Raw genomic sequence first — 23,616 nt, 5'->3', positions numbered from 1 at the left:
TAATGGAAGTTAAGTTTTTATCAATATGCTAAAAGTTATGCATTTAAAGTGCAAATAAAGTTCAAAGTCATAACACACACTGAACAAAGTCAACTTTAAATTCAGATACTCTTTATGATTTCTTTGAACTTTTTCTTTAATCATGAATTTCTTGTCACCTAAAACTGTACTTGTTCAATACAGAAACAAGAACAGCAGAAAATGAATGTTATTGTAGAATCTTATAATGGTTTCATTTTATTTTACATATGAACCTTTACTTGATTTAAAATGTTTGGCGAAGTTCTGATGTTCAACTACCTTTATTCAAAGGCTATAAGCATACTTGTAATATGATTACATTTAACATTACTCTCAGAGACAAGAAACTTCTGCGCAGAATATTGCTAAAAATTCCAGACCTACTACACATAAAAAGAAGGCAACTTTTCTAAGTAAAAACAACTCCCAAACCCAAAACATTCCCCCTCTCCCTTTAAAAAAAATTCAGCATAGAATACCTGTGTACATTTATTTTCGAGTGGATAATAGGAGGTTATCTACTTCACATATGAAAATTATTCTTCTGCTTTTCTGAAGATTCCAATCTTATCGTTACACTTTAAACTTCCTAACACAAAGCTGGCAACATTTTTCCACAACCTGAAAAATGTTGCCTAACCGAAAGCGGTTATAACAACGTTAAGTTATCTTGAGCATCTGGGCTATGGTAAATAGGCAGGAATGGCATTGAGTTGTCACAGACCTTGCAGAAAAATGTGAATTCCCAGGTGATGAAAAAGCATACCAGCAGCACTGAAGCTCTATTTAAACTAACACACAACCTTTCTGTGTCCCAGAAAGGGACAAAGTGATCCCCAGCATCATCTCTCTTCTGTTAACCAGTCAATAAGAAAGAATACTTGAGCCCTCGAACATGTTTCATATGACCAAGCCATGGCATGCACCTCTACTCTTAGGAATATAAAGGAGGAAAGCAGAATAGTTATATCAACCTCTAAGTTTTTCTTGGGCCAGAACAGGCATTCCCTTTTTTTCCTTCTTGCCCCTGCCATCTTTGTTGGCTAGCACTCAGGGGTCCTCAGGAAAGCAGAGGAGAACAAAAAGCTGTGTCAGCATTATTAAGTACCTGAACATAGAGGGAGCAAGTCAGCCCATCTTATACAACATGCAGTACAAATCTTTTGCCTAAAACGGGGTTAGCCCAATCAACTGGACATCAGTATCTCACTGTGTGCATTACTACTATAATGAAAAGAGCTGTTCTGATTACAGATTAAGCCTGGCTTGTTTCTTTATAGCATGTGGGCAGAACAAGGCATCCAGTTGACAAAAATAATCATGGCAAGCCATTCTCTTATGCTTTAGATAAGTACAAAGAATAAAACCTTCCTTGCACTTTCAATCTAGAGGCACTCAAAACAGATACTAAACCAAGCTTTTAACCTAAACCTACAAGTCTCAGTATTGTACTCAGAGGCATGTGTCTATCATAACCTATCCAAACTAGCAGTATTTCCAGCTTAGAGAAGATAAAGTATCTTCTGAGTTTTTATTTTCATTAATTAGATTTTCATAATTTGGTTTTACAGAAATGCACAGATTACCTGATTGAACATATAAAGAACTCGAGTCACATCATTTGCATACTGGCACCTGGAGTAGTCCTCGTCTGCCCAGTACCCTCCCCTGTCGCATCTGCGCCAGGCTCTTCTCTCATCTTGTGAGTTGCCAGGATATATCCCACTGCCAGCAGAATAACGTGTGCACAGCAGGTATGCTGTGATGCCTGCCAATGTTCTGGGCCACCTGGGGAGTCAAAAGGGAAAAAACCCCTCACATTTAGACAAATTTACATGACAAGTAAATAAAAGGATTAAGCACTACAACATGAAATAAAGAGACACTCAAAACTAAGCATCTCTAAACTATTTAAAGGGCCACCTTGGCTCATCTTCAGCATTTTCAAGCTGTTCATATTTCTGTCTATTAACCAAATGAGTTCTAATGCTAGCATGCTTTTTTGAATTCTTTCATGAGGTTTCAGGTGGAGAGAAGGTGCTTATAAAACAGCTAAAAATAGTTTATAACTTTTTGATCAAAAACCTTGCCTACTTTGTGAAAAATTCCCTGTTAACACTATAAAAACAAGTTGATACTTGCTTTCTACTTGTCCTCTACACATGCATCAATACAACTTTCAAAGAATTGCATTCATATTCGTACCAAACTGCAGATATGAACAGAAGATTACATTTGCAGTATTCAAGAAAACTAGTAGCAGTAGTACAACCACTCTCACCAGTTTTGCAAACAAAATACCAAATGGCATTTAATGGGAAAAATTTGTTCTTAATGTCAAGAAAGGAGAAAATAATTTCTTTCACTCAAGATACATGAAACTATGCCCTTCTTAAGAGAACTCCTAACATTCTCTCCCACTTTCTCCTCTAATTTTACAGCATATTTTATCTGTACAAACAAACAAAGATAACAAAAACCCCAGAAAACAAATTGAAATACATATGTAATACACTGATCATTCATTAGAGAAGTACTGATCCAAGGACAAAAATAAAAATAGAAAAAACCATGCCTGAATTAAGGTGCAATGCTGAGCAGACAGAAGGGACAAGGAACAGCAGCCAGTCTGCCTGCCCGTGCTTGTGGCTCTCTGCCCTGCTATATGCATAAGAGCTCTTTTATCATTCAAAGCACTAACTCTTAAATTTTAGAATTAAACAGAATACATACTTAAATTGCAGAATGCTTAGTATCTCAAATTTAACAATCCAACATGCAAGGTTTAACTAAAATTGAGAGCAAGTGAGCTTCACTGATTTATCCCAAGCTTTGTGTAGTCTCATTATATCAAGCTCCTTTAAGAGCCTTTAGAGCTAACATAGTTTTTCTAAACTTAAGTATTTCAAAGGGCCTTGTACAAATAAGTTGAGTCCAAAATTGGAACTGGTCAAACAAAAAATTCTGGTGGACTACACTGTGATTTTAAAGTTTGCTTTTATATCTGGTCTGCATTACAGTAAATGGTCGTTTATTCACTACTATCATCTAAATTAAGAAATGCTATGAACATATTGATATTTGGAAAAAAAAATCTCTGTTTGCAGAAGGATGAAGTAAACACCTTGAAGGATGTTCCATTTCCAGGAAATTAAAAATTTAAGTAATATTGCCAACACAAAGAAACTGAAGAAGTCAGCACCATTTTCCCTCCTTATTCATCAGTTAAGTAACTCCTCTTACTGAAGATACTAGAATTTATCACAATTCTTCTTTCTGAGAGAAGATAATTAGCTCCAGGGATGGACTAAGGCAAAAAGCTACACTTCTCAGTTATATTAAGTGATAGCAGATATTAACCTTTTAGGGTGTACTAGGAGTCTTCTCTATCTTAAATTCCCATTTATTCTTCATTAATTCCAACGGAACAACTGTAACATGCTCAGTAATGGAACAGAGACGCTTAGTTCAGGCCATTTTGATTATTACTGAAGTTTGGACGGGAAGTAGCAAATATATAGTTGCTGGTGGTATCCCAGTATTACACAGGCCACTGCATCAACTATAAAAGAATTCTAAGTTGGTAAGAGGACTAATGGAAAAGACTAGATGATAAATACAACAAACTAAACTAGGAAACAAGGACTTATATTTAACTACCTTTTGTAACAGCTTTGACATTACAGATCAGCTCTCCATATTGCAGTGACATAATTTCATTAAGAAATGGAGATTGTTATTATGGCCATTACTAGAGTATTTGAATACTAGAAGAGACAGAAGATTATCTGGGTATCCAGCAGAGCTTCATCCAGCCCAGCAAATATTCATTCACACATACTCAGAGCCTCGGCAGCCACTTCAAGTAATTAAGAGAAGTGTCACCATCAACCAATACCAGAAAGGAAAACTTAACACCAGATTTGGTGATAATGTAATTAAAAGAAAGAAGAAAAAAAATTTAAAATAATTAGCATGGATTTTAAATGCCTGGAATCATATTGAGGTATTCCAGAGAACGTAAATTAATTAAAAGAACAGATGTAGATTCTGCAATGGTAACATAAGGATTTGAACATCTTTTTAACTGTAAAGAAGAAGACAAAAGAAAAGACAAAAATCTCTCAGAAAAAAATACAACAATATTGTTGTGAATTGCCACAATTCCAGTAGTAACCTTAGTGCAATGTTACATGCACCTCAGCAAGCTAGCAAAATACCAGACTGGATCATGTCTGGCCAACTCTGATCATGGAGAGAGCAAGTCATGCATCTGCTGGGAAAGGAGGGAGGGAGGGATGGATACAATATATGTACACTTATCCAAGTCTCTGAAATGTCAGTAGCGACAAATTGAAATAAACTCTGATTCAACACAGACTGGAAAAATAAGTACAAAGATGAAATACTTCTGTGATTCCAATTTTTATGTATTTATAATAAGCCTTCAGAGAATCAAGCCAAAAAGAAAACGGGCAGATGAGGACAACTAATAAATCAGCTGGCACAGCTGTTATGAGACACGCAGGCCCACAAATACCTTGCATAATACACTCAAACCTCCACTTCTAGAATGCAAAGTCAGGTTTCCAGAAACACTGCCACTGGAGTATCAAAACATAATTTCCAAAACCATTTATCAATTTTGAAATTTTTATATTAAGTTTTGACATCAAAGATGCCACTTTGAAAGGGGTATTTGTCTCTGTCTTTACAGTTTTCTAGAAGTTGTATATTTCCAAAGCATTTTCAGTAGAAGTGTGGTCAGCTCAGTTTTCAGTGAATGCATCATGTTACAGACTGAGTGTCACATGGCCTTGGAATAATTTAAATTCTGTGGTCCTGACAGAGGTTTTATGACACAACCTCCAACACAAATATTTTAACTGAAATATGGCACATGCCGTTCCTTTTCTCACTATTCACATCTAGTGCTAAAGAAGTAGGAAAAGACAAAACAGAGTTTCTCTCTGGTTTCTCAGACTAGGACTCAAATCTAAAACAGGTTTTTCAGGAGAACTTTAATTACTATGCTTTTAAACAAGTATTATTTCTAAGCTATATATGTATCTTCTATATCCATCAAACAGAAAAAAGTGAGAACACTACTTCAAAGGTTACTAGATTATCACAAGTTTATTTGCCTTTTTTCCTGCTTCTTATCTCCACTTTCCCTATTTTTATTACCCCTCTCTTTCATTATTGTCCTTTCATTCTCCCTGAGTTCACTGTGCATTCATGCCCCTACACGGCATTTTATCATCTTTTGCCACGATCTTCTCAAAAGAATACAAGCAATGCCAGGTAGCCTTATAGTCTATGCTACCTTTAGAACAAATTTAGATATGTACCGAAACATTTTACTGTTAAGACTAATATATTATTTGTATAATGATTTAGAAAGCTTTCTACTAAACCAGACACGAAAGGGGCAATTTAAAACTCAACAGCTCTGTGCCATAATCTCACATCACAAAAACAATACAAATGCACAGTGCCATGGAGAGAAACACTTTCAAGCAACAGCGTCCCTTAGCCTCTTTCCTCTCCCACACACAAAACCACTTGCATGGGTCCAAGTTTCTTTGCAGCCCAGTGGTAAATGAGAGAGGGGAACTGATTTTAGCTACATTTCCCTTCTTCCATAGTTTTACTAAATGAATGTTAAGCTGTACCATCCTCAGTCATGAACTATTTCTTCCCAATACCTGTATGACATGAGCTAAAGAGGCATTCTCCAGTTTCCATGAAGCTAGAGAGGACAAACTTCCAGCACAGCTCAAAAGGTGATTAATGGCATGAAATTCTTACCATGTGAACAAAGCCTATGTAAGTTTATATTCTTAATTTCTTGTGAGTCTAAGCTTGAATATCTTTCACAGTTTACTCAAATGCTAGCAGAAAGTGCAAATTTGCGTTGTATTAACACTCTTATTTCATTACTCTGTATAATTAGGTACTCAAAATTTATCACATATACACGAGTGCAGACAGCTGTGGGGGGAAAGATGGTTCATTTACGTACAAGCACTTCAATTTCATTTCAGGGGGAAAGAAAAAGGCAGACCATGAGTTATAAAAGAATCCTTTCTTTCATACATATTAATTCTATTTTGAAAGCACTCATTTCTTTAAATGAACAGCAACTTTCAATTCCTGTTTGTATATATATATATGAATTTTTATATCATAATTTCATTAGCTTACAGATAGTCCAGTCTCTTTTTATGACATCTCAGTAATTCTCTAAGTTCAGCATGATATTTACAGTTGTAAACTATAATACACCCAATGAGTGACACTTTTCAAAAACATCATTCTTATATTTAAGAAAGAATTCTATCAACTACCAGCAAAAAATTATGCTAGGTACAACAGTTAAAGAATTTACTGAAGTGGAAGTATTTTAACATGCAAACTGTATTTTCAATTTAATCATTGATTATAAAATACTCAGGGAGATTATATGAGTAAGACTAAGAATATTTAGATTAAGAAAAGAGATTCCAGGATTAAGTTTTTGCCTAACCTTTACAAACTATGCTGAATTAACACTAAGCCACAGACACTGAAGGCAAACACCCTCCTTTGTTACTCTTTGCTATCCCATCTCTGCAGGGATAAAAAAATCTAGATGCCAGTTTTGAAACGCCATCCAAGCTAAAATGACTAACTAGTTCCAACTAAAAAAAACCTATAAAATCAAATACACCTAGGATCATTTACAGCCATCTGCTCAGAACCATTTTCTCACTAGTCAAAGCCTTATTTCCATATGCTCTCAAAGGTGAAAAATTACTCTTTATTATTACTCTACCCTAGCTACAAAAGGAAGTCAGTTATATTAAACCCAGACACAGTGAACTTTTTGATAAGCTGAACATTTCCTGAAATCTTATTTCTTTCTACTGAATTCCAGAGGGGGTAAATCCTATTACACTGAACAGTCACTGAACAGCACAGGTTAATTTAATGGAAAACACTTCGAAATAAGCCTTTACCATCTGTTTTCACCTCTAATGGCAAATCAAAGAAGAACAATTCACACTAGTATCATAAAAAAATGCATAAGTGATTCAAATAGATGTGTTCTTTGATGAATACAACCTGCATCTGACTTTCTTCACCTTTTATCTAAATCAGGAAGTTCTCCTTTTCTAATGTAATGCTTATCCCTGCAGTTGAAACCACCACATTGTAAAAAGAGAACATGCACAAAGTTACTTATATAAATAATTCCTTACAACGTGGAAGTGAAGTTCTTCAGTAATTCTAAACTGCCTCTGTGCAGCAAGTGATCTTAACACTAATTCCCTTACTAAAAGTTCCTCATACTCCACCCTTCTCAAATTGTCCAAGTGATGAACATAAAGGAAAATAATGCTCTCAGCCAGGACTTTAAGTGAATTTTTGCTACAACTGGAAGTCTTCTGCAGTTGAAAGCTTGTTTTTCCCTCTCCCCAAAAACTATGTCCCTGCAACATAGTTGAACCTACTTTCCATTTCTTAATATAAAAGATACACAGTCTTAGATCAGCTATATACAAAGAGCAAGACTTTAAAAACTCTAATGCACACAGGGAAAGGAAAAGTTTCTAACTGTAAACAAAAGACCAAGCAGAAGATTAACACAGCCAAGCAGCATAAGAAAAGTGAAATGAGTGGATAAAAGCAGTTTATACAACATTAAGAAACCCTATGCACCATAGTGAACACAATGCTATTGCAGACACTAATTCTCAGTAGGGACTACTGGCAGGGAGGTAAAACACAGAGTAGTCATAAAGGGAATTACCTTACATATAGAGAATCTATACAGAAGCTATCTGTTACAGCTGGCACCTCCAGGAGTAACGGGTTGTTAGAGTGACCAGCAGCAGAAAGATCAGAAAAGGGAAAACAGGTGAAGAGGTAAGAACAAATGATAAAATACTCTGCAACACTCAACACAATGGAATATCACAGCTAGCACTACAGTCCCAACAATCAGTAAAAGAAAGCAGCACTATTCTTATTGTTTACTCTAATACTCACAGGGGGGAAAAAGATCCAAAATATGTTGCATATTTCTTAAATAATTGCGTATTTTGTCATATAGGAGCAGAAGGCTTTTAAAAAGAGAATGATAACCTGGCAGAAATCTCCCTGTCAGTATGTGGTCTAACTTTATCTTAGACGTAATCTACAGAACTTTGACTATTTAAATAATTTCATTTATATATTTCAAGTATCATTAGTTAGTTTCAATATCTTTCAAGGACATGTTACCAGGCTCAGAGTTTAACATTTCATAGTATAATTTCTTGCACTTCTGTCAACACACAGTAATTCTGAAGAGGTAAAAATCTATTACACATAATTTACAAGCAAACATCCACATAGGTGCCTCTAGTGCAAAGTCTTAGTTAGAAGTAAAATTAAGGGGACTTTTTTTTACTCTGAAAAAAACCCTGAGGTTACTAACCTGAAATCCCCTTTATTGTTCACAACCCTCTCTGGAGGGCAGTACTGTGCAGAACTTTCTAACACCACAATGTCTACTGTCCTTGTGTTATTACCACGTCTTGTTTGCACATGACAACCCCAGTTTCCCGTGGAGCCAGCTTGAATGTTTGAGATTGTCAATGCACTGGAAAGATAAAATAAAAGAATAAATTAAAACAGTCCTGGAATAACATTTACATAAGCTTTTACCAAAAAATGAATTAAGTACAGAAAGACAATGGAAGAAAAATCAAATTACATACAGCCATGAGTGATCTTATAAAACCAGAGCTATTTACATCTCAAAGTACTGTAATTAACAGAGAAGTATTTACTATTCTTCAGGCTTTTAATTTTGCCAAGGTAGGAAACAAAAAGAATAGCCATAGGAAAAAGTCCCCAGACTTCAGAAAGAAGAGAGAAGTCCAAATTCCTCAAGTATTATCATTGCTATTCAAGACAAAATTTTTAGTTGTTTAGAAAGGCCAAAATAAAATAAATTCCCAAATGCATAATTTGTTATAAACATTGATGCTCTAATTTACTAATACAATTACAGGATATATAACCACTCGGCAGATGCTGAATAAGTCAACAATCTGCTGCAAGCAGAATAAATTATACTTATAGATCTCTGCTGGAGAACAATATTAACAACTGTGGTGTGCTCAGAAGGAAGAGTAAAGAATCCATGAGCAATTCAGTTAAATGCCGTTTTTCCAACATTTTTGTAATTTTACAATTCCGTGAAAACAAATGTGTCCTACCACAAACATATTTTAAATTAACCCATTGGGTGAAACTTGCAGAAAATTAAAATCCAATTGCAACTTCCTTTAGTTAATCCTATTTTAAGTATGTAGGTTTGACCTACCAAATCTCTAGACTTCCTTCCTCCAACTTTATTGTTAATAGGAGATGTGTGAAGATTACTTCCCTACTAGGGATGTTTCTGTGTACATGTTCACTCAGTGAGGATATGAGAGGGCCTTACTGGTTATGGTAATAGTCACTAAATCAGAGCAGAAAGTAAGAAGCAGGAAATACATTTTCTCACTATGGATTCACCTTGCAATCAATGAGCAGTTATGAATCATGTTTTTTTCAACAAAAATACCCTGGGACTCATCAGTTTCCACTATCTTCCCATCCTGATACCACAAGACTTGCATGTCTTGATCAATATATGAAGCCATACATTGGAAGGGCAGACTGTCTCCTTCAAAGACCACCTGACGATGAGATGGAGTCATATAGAAAGATGGTAATTCAAGCGGCGGTTCTAGAATTCAAACCATAAAACCAATTAACAGCAAGAATCTGTTATAGACCTAATTTTCAAAAGAGGAGAAAGATATATAAATAACTGATGCTCATTTAGTGTATCAGTATAAAGTTGCATCTGGAAAGAGGCATATAAAAAATACATTTATTGCATCGAATATTGAAAAATACAAATTATCATATTCTTTTTCAAAATGTGTATTCCTTTAATGTAATATATTTCAAAACCCTTTTGCTAGCCCATATCTAAAAGAGTGGAAAGTACAAATTTTAAGGAAAAACATAATTATACATTTTAGTCCTTCCAGTTTTTCACTTGGACTTCAAAATCACAGTAACATATGAGTTTTTATTTTTATAGTTGGAATAATTCCAATATAAAAGAAGAAGTTGGTCATGGTTTTGTCACAAAAAGAATGCTAATCAAGATTAGAATCACCATACAGGAAAGCAACCCATAAAATTAAGATTTTTTTAACTTCAGAAATTTGGGGTTAGAATAATTGACATATCTGAAATCACATAGCTAGACCTAGGAAAGAAATTATCAGTTTGTGATTCCTCTTGTGACAGTTAGGTAAAGATCTCTGAAAAATACAGATTAGCAGGAAAAAGGAGTTTATCAAGAGAGTTACTTATCCTTTGTGTCTACAAACTAACATCCAGCATCATCAACTTACTTATTATTTATTGCCAAAAGCAAGCAATAATGAACCACAACTCAAGATCAACCTTTCAAAAGGCTTCACTATTACCACTGTCATTTAACTGCTGAATTTTAGGGAAATGAAATAAAAGCAAAAACGTCTGCTCACTAATATTAACAGAACATGGAATGCATTAGAAAATGAGTATCAGTTGCCTGGAGTGCTTACCACAGGTGAGAAGCTCCTGTTTCACACCAGTCACTGTCTGTGACTGAAGTGACTTGGGATAGGCACATTTAGTCTCACGTACAGTTATGTTTCTTTCCTTTAACCACTGATGCATCCACAGTATGTTGCAATCACAAAGAAGATAATCAGTCTGAAATTCTCTGCAAAAAAACACAGGCATTTACAGTGACAAGCTGCAGAATTCCAAGGTCTGAAAGCTTGCCTTTAATAGTTGTGGCATGCCTCTCATTGTCACAGACACAAAGGCAACAAGCAAAGTCTAGACTACAGTGGAGTTGCCTACCTCTACCTACTAGAAGTTAATCCTCTGCAAACTGCACTCTGAAAACAAAAGGACATACTGCCACAGAAAAGGAATCCTTTCCATAAACATGAGGAATATCTAATACCAGTACCTGAAAATAATTCTAGTAATTTCTTTCATGGAAAGCGTACATTCTACTTCAAGTGAGCAATAAGAAAAAATTGCTTGAATGTGCACCATCATAACCTAAGAAAACACTTCATTGCTTCACTGTAGCTATCAAATGCTTTAGCAGTAAAATCAACAGAAATAAAAATACCTCCTCAACTATTTCTCTTTTCAGAAGAGCTACTCACACAATTTTATTCTGCTTTACATGAAAATCATAAGGCTTTTAATTGACTCACCCTTCTCTATATAATTCAGTACTTTCTAGTAAAAAGGCATACTAAATCCATCATAGATGTTTTCTGAAGTCAGATAAATTGAGGGATTAATTAATTTTATCTTTTCAGAAATTAATATTTTATCTGTTTGTAAACAAGTAAAAATGTAGCAAAACCTATGGCTATGTCTACAGTGGTTTTTACCTCTAGTGAAAACACTTTCTTTTTGCATATGTCTGGAGGATAACAGAATATCACACGCAGAACACTACAAACACTAAATCAACATTGCTATGAAGCCCCATTTGGCATTTGTTCACATCAATTCCTCCTGATAGCCACTATTTTAATAACAACCATTATATTCAGGTTCTCTGGTCACATCTGTGGTGCTGCTGGACAGCAACCTTTATGCAGACAACTAAAATATCAGGAATAACACCTTATGAGCAATTAAAGGGATGGAGGAGGGAAAGACACAATCTCTTTTATAAATACAAACAAGAAATTAACTCAGTGTCAAATTAAAAACCAAAGCTTTTGATTAAGTCCCAGTGGAGTGAGCCAACTGTCATGACTATCAGGGAAAAGCATAAGCAAATCATCAGCACTTTTTTTTTTCATTTACTTTCTTTCCTCACAGAAGATTACAACTCATGAAACCAAGAGAGAGCACAGGAACATGAAGCTGGGATTTACCCACTGTTATGTGTAACAAAACTATACTGCTAATCAAGGTATTTGCAATAAAGGTATAAAATGCTATTTATTTATTATAAATTAATAAATGATACACATAGAATAAAACTTTTGGAAGCCCAGATGAGAAAATGGCTTTGTTTTTTCAGAATAATGTATGATGAGATGCAGCAAGTACTTACAGAGACTTTAGTGAACCAAGATGATCAAATGTTCCCTGTGTAAGTGTAGAAAACAGATTTCCAGAAAGATTCCTGAGAAATAAAAGTATCATGATTTGAACTCATCCTCAGACAAGTGACATGTGAAATAAAAAAAAAAACAACTTCTCTTCAACATTTTTAAAAGTTACAAGGTACTATTATGACACTGTAATAGACCACAATAATCAGGTCTCTTATAGCCTAGCAAAAATCTCCAAATAAACTGTTCTTTAATACTCCTGGTTTAGGTGAAGAATTTTAAGATTGGGGGGAAAAAAAGTAAATGCAGACACTTTATTTTTATTTAAAGCAACAACTGGCAGATGTTGAGCACAGATTTCAAGAAGTGTAAAATTAATTTTGTTGTTCACAGTGAACTGATGTCTTCCTATTAGCATGCTCTAAGAAGCATGTTCAATCTATCAGCATGCTTTTAAAAATATTAACCATACCACTTTCTATGTATCAGTGAAAGCACTGTGTGTAAGAAACTAACAACCAGGGAAAAGAAGTATTTCATAATCTTGCATGTTATCCTCTTAAAGTAAATGAAGGACTACAAAACATGCAAGACTGCCAGCAAAACAGACTGACAGCAATGCCACTGTATAAGGCATGGATACTGAAAGAGTCTACAAGGCTGAATTTTTTTTTTAAAGAAAATATTCTGCACAGTCTCTTTGTCTCCATCCCAGCTACACATTTCAAGAAACTGGAAAACAGTTGCAAGGCCAACAGATCTCTGAATAGCATGGTTTGGGTTGGCCCCAGCACTTGTTTTTAAGCTTGCTACTGAGTCACAAACCACAACCATAGGCACTGGCTGTCTTTCAAGAGCACACTTAAATAAACTAATCCCCTTGAAACAAAGAAGGTTAACTTACACAAGGCTAAACTTAAGTGTATTTATACAAGACAAATTATACTTACAATCTAATAAGGTTTACAAGTCCTCTAAATATATCCGCATTCAGGCAGCCTATTCGGTTATTAGTTAAGTCTCTATAAATAGAAAAAAGGAAAAATTGGAACAAGCTGGTTTATTTCCAAACAACATACAGTCTGCTAACAGAAGCATTTGAACAAAAATTCATGAGTAACAGATTGCACCACATGCATGTTTGGTCTTTCTCAGGAAAACCCACACGGTACTGCTATATGGGTGTCTACACATGCACACAGACGCCTTAATCCATCTCTTAACTATTTATAGTTTGTCCCTATACAATTCAACAAGTCTAGACTTACCACTGAGTCCCCTTAAAAAGGCTTGGCTTACAGCCCTACCTAGCAAATTTTCATATTTGTGCAGTATTTATATACGTGTCTGTATAAATATTATATATACACATACACAGAGAGTACATCACTTAATTTGTAATATGTCAGAGACCTATACCAGTACATTTATTATATAAAAGTAAGATAATTTCTATAAATATACTTCAATAAATACTTAAAAGTTACGTATTTTTCAGTATAGGTCTTGAATCAAATTACCAAAAATTCCTAAAGTAATGAAAATTAAGCTTGTAAGTAATAATGATCCAGCATTGGTCCTTCAGTTTTACTTTTAAGATTTTCAGAAGTGTAATTACCAGTATACTTTCCTTTTAAGTGAGCCAGATCATCTGATCAGTTACAAATTAATATATATACTCTAAAAATTTAAGAAAGAAATAGGACGGGGGAGGTAGTACCACAAATCACTAAGACTAAAAAGCTGCAACAATATTACAAAAATCTAAAGTGTTTTAAAAAAAAGAAAGAAGAAAAAAACCCAACAATTCTGAGTTTTTGTTTTTCAACTTTGATCTGGTTCAGAACTTTTACAGCCAAAGCATAAACCTCCCAAAAATATGTTAATGGGAATGTTGGCAAAACCTTAAATAAAGCAGCATTAATAGTGCTGTAACCTCAGTGTAGTATTAATAGCAAGGGACTCAATGTTCCACTGTGACCTTTGAAAAATAAAAATCACAAGTTTAACATTCAACAAAACAAGACTTGATGGAATCAAAGCTCTGAACAAACATCCACCCAGAGAGGTTTCAAGCCACTCAAGTACAAAAAAAAGGAATAATACAAGCAACTGTCAGAACAAGAGAGGCTGCCAAGCCACAAGCAGCGGATGTTCTTCAGTCATAAGGCTGAAAGCAGACTTTGTTTTATACATGCATGTAATATAAGAAACATGTATGTTTACAAAAATTCAGAATTTTAGAAGCATATAATCTACTTACGGGGGAGAGAAACAGAAATATATATAGCTTATTTAGCAAGTTTGTAAAAGTAGAAAAAACAAATTGTAACAGAACACACATAGTTGCTAGGTGAAGGCCATAAAGGTAAGCCATACATTGTGAAAACTCAGCAAAGCAAGACTGTATTATTGTAGAAAACCGATAAAGCAGAACCTTTCACTTAAGGAGCCAGCAAAAACCAGGCTCCTGGTTTTGGCCAGGACAAACTGACCGGAGAGTTAGCCAAACCTCCACTGTGCCTGCAAGAGGTCAAAAAGCAGCACCTGAGGAAGGCCTCTTACTTCACCAAGAAGGCCACTGCCCACAGCACCAGAAGGCACCACAGAAGACTAATTATAGTATGAAGTGCCGAGAGGTGGAGAATGGGCAGGGAATGAGCGGGCAGGGAGATATGAGCTTGTGGGATTAATGTGCAGTTAAACCTGGAACCTGTCTCACCAGGTACACATGTATGGTGGAAATACCCCCCATGCATCCCAGCTAGAAACAAAACATACCTGCTTTACAATTGTAATTGCGAAGTCCTTATGCCACAACACATGTATATATTAGACAGCATATATATTTTTTTTCAACTTTTAATATATAAAAACTTTGCTATCTAAAGTTCCAGAAGCTAAGACTTCCTCTGAGAAGTTTTTTTACTTGTTTTGTTTAAACAGACTAGCTAGATATACTACTTACAGTCTTTTCAAAGATGAAAGTCCCAGAAAAGCTCCTGGATCTATGGTACTAATAAGATTGTTCTTAAGATCCCTGTGGAGAAAAATTAAGACACAGCATTTACCATAAATTACACTTTAAAACAGAGATATTTGTAAAGATAGATGTAACTTGTCTCAATTTGCTTAGGAATCTCAAAAAAAACCCACCCAAACCAAACCGCCCCCTCCTCCCCACAAAGAACCCAAAACCAATCAAACCACCCCACCAAAAAACCCAGAACAAAACACCAAACAAAAAACCCAACACCACATTTTTACTTTCTCAAACACAGCACCTTTCAAAATTGGAAAAAACCTATATTTTAGCTACAAGGAGGAACAGAAACAGCACGTGTATTCCATTAAGCATTCTATCAGTTCATATCAGGTGAAATGATATAGCTTCAAAGATACTTTGCCACAGCGTGAACAGTTTACAGCTATGCAGGGTGAGACACCTGTTTATTACACAGTATGATACTGTCTAGCACATGTTGTCTTCTGTAGCTAATTTTCAATACTTCAGTAGTGCCCAACATCTACCAAAAAAAGCAAAACATGATCTTAAAAATACACTGAAGACCCAACACTGAAATTTTCCATTTGTGTTGCTGGCACAATAGCAAAGCCCTCATTGAAAATCCTAAATACAGCTGCTGAAAAAATTTCAGAGCAAACTTCTAAATCTTAAGTTTCCAGAGACTGTAATGAGAAACATAAAGTAATGACTCAATTAAACTGCTTTATTAATTTTACAAGTGATATAGGAGTTTTTAACTCCTAACTTGAGATATTCTGCAGATACAGCTTAATTTCAAAGGTCACAGAAATCAGCTGATAGCACCTATACAGTTTTGAACAAACTTTATCACTGCATGAATGCCAAAATTACTTTCACCTCCCTAGTCACACTAGATTTTTACTATCTGAAACTTCACAGGCACTTATTACTATATGTAAAGTTTCTCTCTCCTTGGTCATATCCAAACATTTTAAATTTGTAAAGAAAAGTAGTACTTTCATTCAAAAGCAGTGATTAAATTCACAAGAGTTGAAAAAAGATCTACATCTACCACAACATTAATAATTCTGCTTGAAAGGGAACAGTACAAGAGGATTACATCTACACATACACATGAGTAAAAACAGAATTCATCCCAAGATTTCACAACAGCATTTCCTGCAGACAGATTAACAAATCATGGTACAACAGACAGTGTCATGGCACACGGATCACGCTTGAACGCTCTACCTAAACATTTGAAATACTTGAAATACATTGGATTAATCTTGCAGTAAATTAGTTTTTATATACACACTTCTATTAACTTTATTTTCTTCCCTTGTCATGGCAGCAGGAACTGCCAAGTACTTCAGTAGTACCAGGAGCCTGAAGAACTGGCTCTTTCAGGCATATAAACATCCTGCTATACCAGACCATGGCAAATCTGAGAATAATAAAAGGTATTCATCATTCATTCATCAGTCTTTGAAGCAGGGAAGAAAAATTACACTTATTGTTCAATTTCCAATTTTTATTTAACATCATGTAACTACCACTTAAAATCTTACTGTTGAAACCACTGAGGGAGAAAAACCTTCAGAACATGCCTTGGAAATCCACTAGTTTAGACTATCAGGGATCTTTGATTTCACTCCATAAATTCAAAGAGTACTCCCTGATACACCTTGATACACCTCTTCCATAAATCCACTGCAGTGGATTCATATCAATGAATGTCCAACGTGTTAAGACTTTTCTCAACCTGCAGCTACAACAGATGGGAAGCCTCTGGTTGGGGTTTTTTACCCTTCACAGTGGCAGTCCTTGGGTAGGCACTAGCTGTATGTAAATCTACCAAGTATTTGCAGAGGAAATCTATTAAACAAAAGGGATACCAAAAGATTTCAAAATTAACAGTGCTGACATGTCTAGCAGCTCTTCAGAAACAGTGAAAGATGTTAATGCAACATAGGCTGGTACAACTACAAGGACTGCAGCATGCAGGACAGTCTTTAAATAAAGAAATCACCGTGGTGGTTAAACCAACAAACTTGTATTTCTCACATAAAAGGGAGGTGGGGGAGACAACCTTACAAGAAAGTTGTGTTTGGTTTTAATGTTTTTACTGGTTTTAGCACCAATGAAGACATTTATATAAACTATATTTTAGCTTTAGCAAGAAGAAACTAATAATTTCAGATGTTGATTTTTCTTTGGCAGAGCTCAACCAAGATACATCTATAGATACATATTTGTCCAAATGGAAGAAAATCTCTCCAAAACAAATGCAAAAAGGCATTTGAGTTAGGGTAACATCTTTTATATTATACTAACTTTATCTTAACCATCAAGAATCCTTCTAAAAAACAAAACAAGGAAAACAAAAAAAAAAACCCCAGGAAAAAAAAAAAAAAAAGGAAGCCCCTGATCCCCCAAAACCCAACCAACCAAAAAAAAGCCCCCAAAAAACTGAACAAAAAACCCTACCCTCACAACAACTCAAATCACTAGCCAGGAGAGCAGTCTTACACTGACAATCTCTTATAACATTCTTAATTTTCTCCTAAATCTAAATAACACTGTAAATAAGGGTGCCCCATAATCATCAGTCAATGCCACTGACAGATGTCAGGATAGTAGAAAAACCATAGATTTCGAGAGGTCAGTCATGTACTCCAAATTCTGGCTCAAATTACAACTAAATCAGATCAACTGCCCCACTGTTACATCCAATAAAGGCCTGAAAACCTCACAAGATGCAGATTTCACAATCACACAACTTTCTGTTTAATCACTCTCATGACAGAAGATACTGTTGTGTCAAATTGGAACAGCCCTTTATCAAGCAAAAAGCAACAACAAATAGCAACTCACCAACGAAAATTTTTTTTATGCCTTATGTTCTTGTTGAGATGTAAAAAGTATCTTAATGAAAGATTACTTCTATTTAAATATGGTTTGCTATGCAAAAAACCCTTTAATTTTATTACAGTTTGTAATGAAACATTTCAGTAGCCAGTTATCTATGATTTAAAAGTGCATGTATACATACTTAAAAATTTACTGCTTTCTGTCTCAGCACAATGAAGACTGTCTTAATTATTAATAAAGCATCCTGCAGTCACAAACTATGCCTATAAAAACATATTGATGTGTGTACATTATTAAGTTCTTACCTACCACTGGATAAATTATCTGTTCTTCCTTAACACTACTTGAAAGTAAATGTTAGACAGGAAACATATTAGCTACCATAAACTCTTCCTAGTTGAAACGCTTTTTCAAGAGGGAAATGAAGGAAGAGCACAAGGTAAGAAATTAGAGAAATAGTAATTTCTGTAATAGTAATAGTTATACATTACACACATTACAAAGAGAGCCTATCCTTTCTTTGGCTCTCTGTGGTGTACATTTTTTGTGGGCAAACCAAACAAATGCTTATGATTGAGTTTTTACATTTCCCAGTACCACCCAATTGGTCAGGTTGAAAAGGACTACAGTGGGTCATTTCATCCGGCCTCCTTTCCACATGCAATCATCCCAGAGCACACAGAACAGGATTGCATCCAGATAGTTCTTGGGTATCTGCAGCATGAGAGACTCCTGGGAAAGCTGTTATATCTCCTGTCACCTGCACAGTAAAGAAGTTCTTCCTCATGTTTAGGTGGAATTTCTGTGCATCAGTTTCTGCCTGCTGCCTCTTGTCCTGTTGCTTGGCTCCACTGAGCAGAGCCTGGCTCCATCCTCCTGCCACCCTCCCTTTAGGTTCTCACAGACATTGATGAGCTCCCCTCCCAGCTGTGTCTTCTTGAGGCTGAACAGGCCCAGCTCCCTCAGCCTGTCCTCGTAGCAGAGATGTTCCAGTCCCTTCATCATCTTTGTCCCTCTCCTCTGGACCTGCTCCAGGAGCTCCATGTCTCCGTTGTACTGAGGAGCCCAGAACTGGACACAGAACTCCAGATGAGCCTCACCAGGGCTGAGTAGAGGGGCAGGATCACCTCCCTCAACCTGCTGTCAGTGCTCTCCCTAATGCACCCCAGGGTACCCCTGGCCCTCCTGGCCACAGGGACACTGCTGGCTCATGGACACTTGGTGTCCACCAGGAGCCCCAGGTCTTTCTCTGCAGAGCTGCTTTGCAGCAGGTCAGTGCCAGCCTGTGCTGGTGCTTGGGGCTACTCTTCCCGTGGTGCAGGATCCTTTGCACTTGCCTTTGTTGAATTTCAAATTAATATGAAAACATAATGGAGATTAAAATATTTAGCATCTTTTTCTACAGACACTTTTATTACCACCTAACACATTTGTTAAAACTTTTGACCTGATTACTCTGATTTGCATATTTTTTTCCTGTACGAATAGATGTAGACATAGCATAGTCATTTTCTACTCTAATTAACATACATTTCACTTTCCAGTAAAATTAAACTTCTGTTTTGGTAAATTTATCACCCTCTTTACAAAATAATGCACTAGCAAATTCATATTATCATAAATTAACACATCTGTAAATATTATTTATTAAAACTATGACTTATTATGTCTACCTGGGGCCACCATTTTCAATGCGCTTCCTCATTGCTTCATTTGTTGCTTGTACGCCCCAAAACTATATCCCTTTCAATAGTAACACAAAAGAATTATCTGATGCAGATGAGGTCAAGTGACAACAAGTTTGAGTAAAATGATAACCTAAAGTGCAACAAGTTGCCAGCTACAAATACCATGTCCCCCAAATTTACCAGAAAAATTAATACAATGACAGAAACCATTTAAAAATATCTACATTTTCATTAAAATTTTAAAGAACTGAACAGGAGAAAAAATGTTAGTATGTTAACAGATGAATTATAAAGTTGTCAGTATTGATTAAAATTAAATCAATTATTATGCAGATACATGTTCCTGACATATTCCTCTGATTTATTGTTCTAAAGGCTTTATTTAAATATATCACAGAATCACAGGGTTGGAAGAGACCTTCAAGATCACCAAGTCCAGCCCAGCCCTAACACTTCAACTAAACCATGACACCGAGTGCCACACCCAGTCTTTTTTTAACTACATCCCGGGATGGTGACTCCACCACCTCCCCGGGCAGACCATTCCAGTACCTTATCACTCTTTCCATAAAAAACTTTTTCCCAATATCCAACCTAAACTTCCCTTGGTGCAGTTTAAGCCTGTGTTCTCTTGTTCTGTCAGTTCCTGTTTGGAGAAAGAGACCAACCCCCACCTGAGCAGAGCCACCTTTCAGGGAGTTGGAGAGAGTGATAAGGTCACCCTGAGTCTCCTTTTCTCCAGGCTAAACACCCCCAGGTCCCTCAGTCGTTCCTCACAGGGTTTGTGTTCCCAGCCCCTCTCCAGCCTCGTTGCCTCCTCTGGACGCGCTCCAGCGTCTCAACGTCCTTCCCAAACTGGGGGGCCAGGACTGGACACAGCTCTCACGGTGTGGCCTCACCAGTGCCCAGTACAGGAGAAAAATTATATCCCTGATTCTGGTGGTCACACTGTTCCTGATACAGGCCAGGATGCCCGTGGCCTTCTTGGCCACCAGGGCACACTGCTGGCTCTTATCAACACATATATAATCTCTACCTGAAAACCACTACAGTAAAATGGCAAATGTTTTTCCTATCAAGTGTAACACCACAAGGAATGAACAAACATGAAATGCATACAGAATCTCTTCCCTTGCAAGCAGGAAAGTGACAATCTTACTGTCTAAATTAACTATTTAAATACTGAGAATTTATTTCTGCTATCTTAATTTCATCTCCTAAATGAAATGTGGTGAAAGGAAATTATCTACAAAGCACTAAACACTCATAAGGAAACAAGGGGAAGTATGAGTAGCAAGACAAAATAAAAATAAGCAAAAAATGTCAAAAAATGCAATTTTCAAGGCATGAAAGTTTTCACAATGAACACCAGGAAAATAATTTTAAACTACTTAACATAATGTCAATGTTTAAAATAGTTACTGTGACTTTTAACTGTTTTTCCTTTTACAATTGATTATCTACGTAAGTCTGAAAAACTATTTTCATTATAACAGTAGTTTCTGTCCAAGGTCATAAAACATTTAAAGAGGAAAAATTTACTGTTGTTAAATAACCATGGCTTTTAAACAAGTCTTGCATGTACAAACGGAAAAAAAAAAGAAAATATCATCATTAATATTTAGTGTAGCACACTTGTTATCCCTCCATTTATAATGAAGACACCAGGCCATTATTAATCTTTTGTTGATGCATTAACTTCTACAATAGTGCACAATAAAGAATATTCTCATTCTGACGAGACTACCACACCCTCTAAAGCACTGCTATCCCAGCTCAGTTTAAATGCTCAAAACTTGATGCCAGCCTTGCTACTTTTTCCTTCTCATGAAAGAAGACATTAAAACAACCTAAAAAACCCTTACAAATGACAGGAGGTAAATGGAAGAAAGCTGCATTCTTACGATTTTAAAGAAAATTAGGATTTGGATTCATGAAGAAAACTTAAATCATTATCTCAAACTAACTAGAGTTTCAAGTATTTCCTGTCTGAACATTGTAATGAGTTTCAACAAATAACCATCAGCAGATGCCTTTATTACCTAATCAAATGCCATCACTGCTGATAACCTTGCTTCTTTGGCACAGCAACTTACTTCTACAATAAAGCTCATCTGCCAGTGAAAAGATGCTTTCTTCTGGTACGTGGGAGAGGGAATGGTAGAAGTGTTTGAATTGATTTAGGTCAGGTGACTGGGATTGGAGCCTTCGAGTTTTGGAGGAAGAATGAAATACTTTTAATTCCCTGAAGCCAAAAGTCATTTGGAACTCCTCCTAGATGCTGAGAGATAATTATGAAACTGGCTACTTTCCCAGTCAAATGGCCTAGAAAAATCCTTATCTCTAAAGTTTATGCTTGCTCCCAGGTAGATCAACCTGCCAATCCAGACCTTCTACCAGCTGGAAAAAGGCTGACTGTAAGAGAAGCTACAATGCTGCTTCTTATCTCATAGGCAATGTATCATTTGTATGGAAAGTGAAAACAGGAAGCAAAAGATATCCAAGAAGTTATTCCCATCAGACTCACTCCCATCCCCCTGTACCTCTGGCATATACCAAAGCTGTGAAGTAAGCAGTAAAACTCTCAAAATAACTGTCAACAACAAATCTTTAATAAATCCACTCTCTCTTAGGGGCTCTAATACATATGCTTCTCCTGCAAATATAGTTTGCAACTGTTCAATAAATGGTTTGACACTTAAGAAATTAAAGAAGTAACTTTCTACACAACATAGTGTTTGCATAATGAAACAACCAACAAAGCAAATCCAGCTATCATAGCATTCTAGCAAAATTGCCACTGAAACTGCCCTTTCACCTGCAGGTGAGATTATCCCTTTTTTGCTGTTATGTGCCATTCATACTATTGTATAATTAATTCACTCATATTAAGAGAACACTTAGCTATGTTAACTCTTCAATCACAAAAAAATACATCAAAATAAAGAACAGATCCCTTATTTAAGACATTCTGTTCTAAAAATTATTAATGAAACAAACAGTATATCACTTGATTTTTAAAGTGAAAATAGCTTTCTAAAGAGTACTTACAATCTTTCAAGAAGGTGTAATCCAGAGAAGGAACCATTCTTCAACTCTGTTATTTTATTGTTACTCAAAATCCTGTAAACAAAACCAATCGAGAACAATGCATTATAAGTCTAGTAACAATTTTTTTGCTACAGCTTACACTTTTGTAACTCTTTTGTTTAACAGCCCATGTATGAAAGTACAATGCCTAGCTCATTGTTTTGAGGTGTATACAACAGCGCTGCTAAAATATTATGAAGGCAAAAAAGAAGTTTTTGTATGTCATCTGTTTTAAGTACCATGCAAGTTTACACATATAACATCTGAAAGGAAGTACACCCATCTAGGATTATACAAATAAGACTCAGAAGTGGTGTAGTAGAAGTTAAGTATTAAAGAACAAATCAGTGCATTAAACATTCTTGTCTTCTGCGCCCATTTTGGTTTTCCAAACCAAGCAGCATCTTGCCTGCTTCCCACTTCCTCTACTCCCCTTTTTAGCCACACACACACGCATGCACTTCTCCCAGACTGTACTACCTTTCCCAGCCATCCTTCACACATTCATCCTATTCCTCAATGCAATCTTCTTAAAACATCTGCAAATAAGCTCAGCAAGCAGGCATCTATCCTTTCTTCTCCTAAAGGACAACACAATCACAAATTCCTTCTTCCTTTGAAAGAACTGGACCAGGCCTATCTTGCCAAGTGCCCTATCCTCCAACCACAGCCATCTGCACAGATCACACCAGATGCAAGTTATCCTTAAGGTAGGAAATTCTTTGTATGGCTGATATTTCCTTACTTAGAAGGACCTGCTTTCTATACAACCACATAG

General features: G+C 36.0%; 1 protein-coding gene across 1 annotated transcript in view; it reads right to left on the bottom strand.

The window, feature by feature from the left end:
• ADGRA3 (adhesion G protein-coupled receptor A3) overlaps window positions 1–23,616 on the bottom strand; it is a 54,340-nt gene that overhangs the window by 16,609 nt on the left and 14,115 nt on the right. Inside the window, exons 2-9 of the mRNA XM_064418511.1 lie at window positions 22,800–22,871; window positions 15,166–15,237; window positions 13,148–13,219; window positions 12,197–12,268; window positions 10,665–10,825; window positions 9,574–9,787; window positions 8,486–8,650; window positions 1,608–1,809 (exon numbers count right to left, since the gene is read on the bottom strand). Coding sequence (XP_064274581.1) covers window positions 1,608–1,809; window positions 8,486–8,650; window positions 9,574–9,787; window positions 10,665–10,825; window positions 12,197–12,268; window positions 13,148–13,219; window positions 15,166–15,237; window positions 22,800–22,871 — 1,030 coding nt within the window. The remainder of the gene's footprint in view (window positions 1–1,607; window positions 1,810–8,485; window positions 8,651–9,573; window positions 9,788–10,664; window positions 10,826–12,196; window positions 12,269–13,147; window positions 13,220–15,165; window positions 15,238–22,799; window positions 22,872–23,616) is intronic.

This window comes from Passer domesticus, chromosome 4 (genome assembly GCF_036417665.1).
Source record: "Passer domesticus isolate bPasDom1 chromosome 4, bPasDom1.hap1, whole genome shotgun sequence".
In the NCBI taxonomy this organism is placed as follows: domain Eukaryota; kingdom Metazoa; phylum Chordata; class Aves; order Passeriformes; family Passeridae; genus Passer; species Passer domesticus.
Note: the sequence above shows the minus strand (reverse complement) of the source record. Positions and strands in the feature narration are given on the sequence as shown.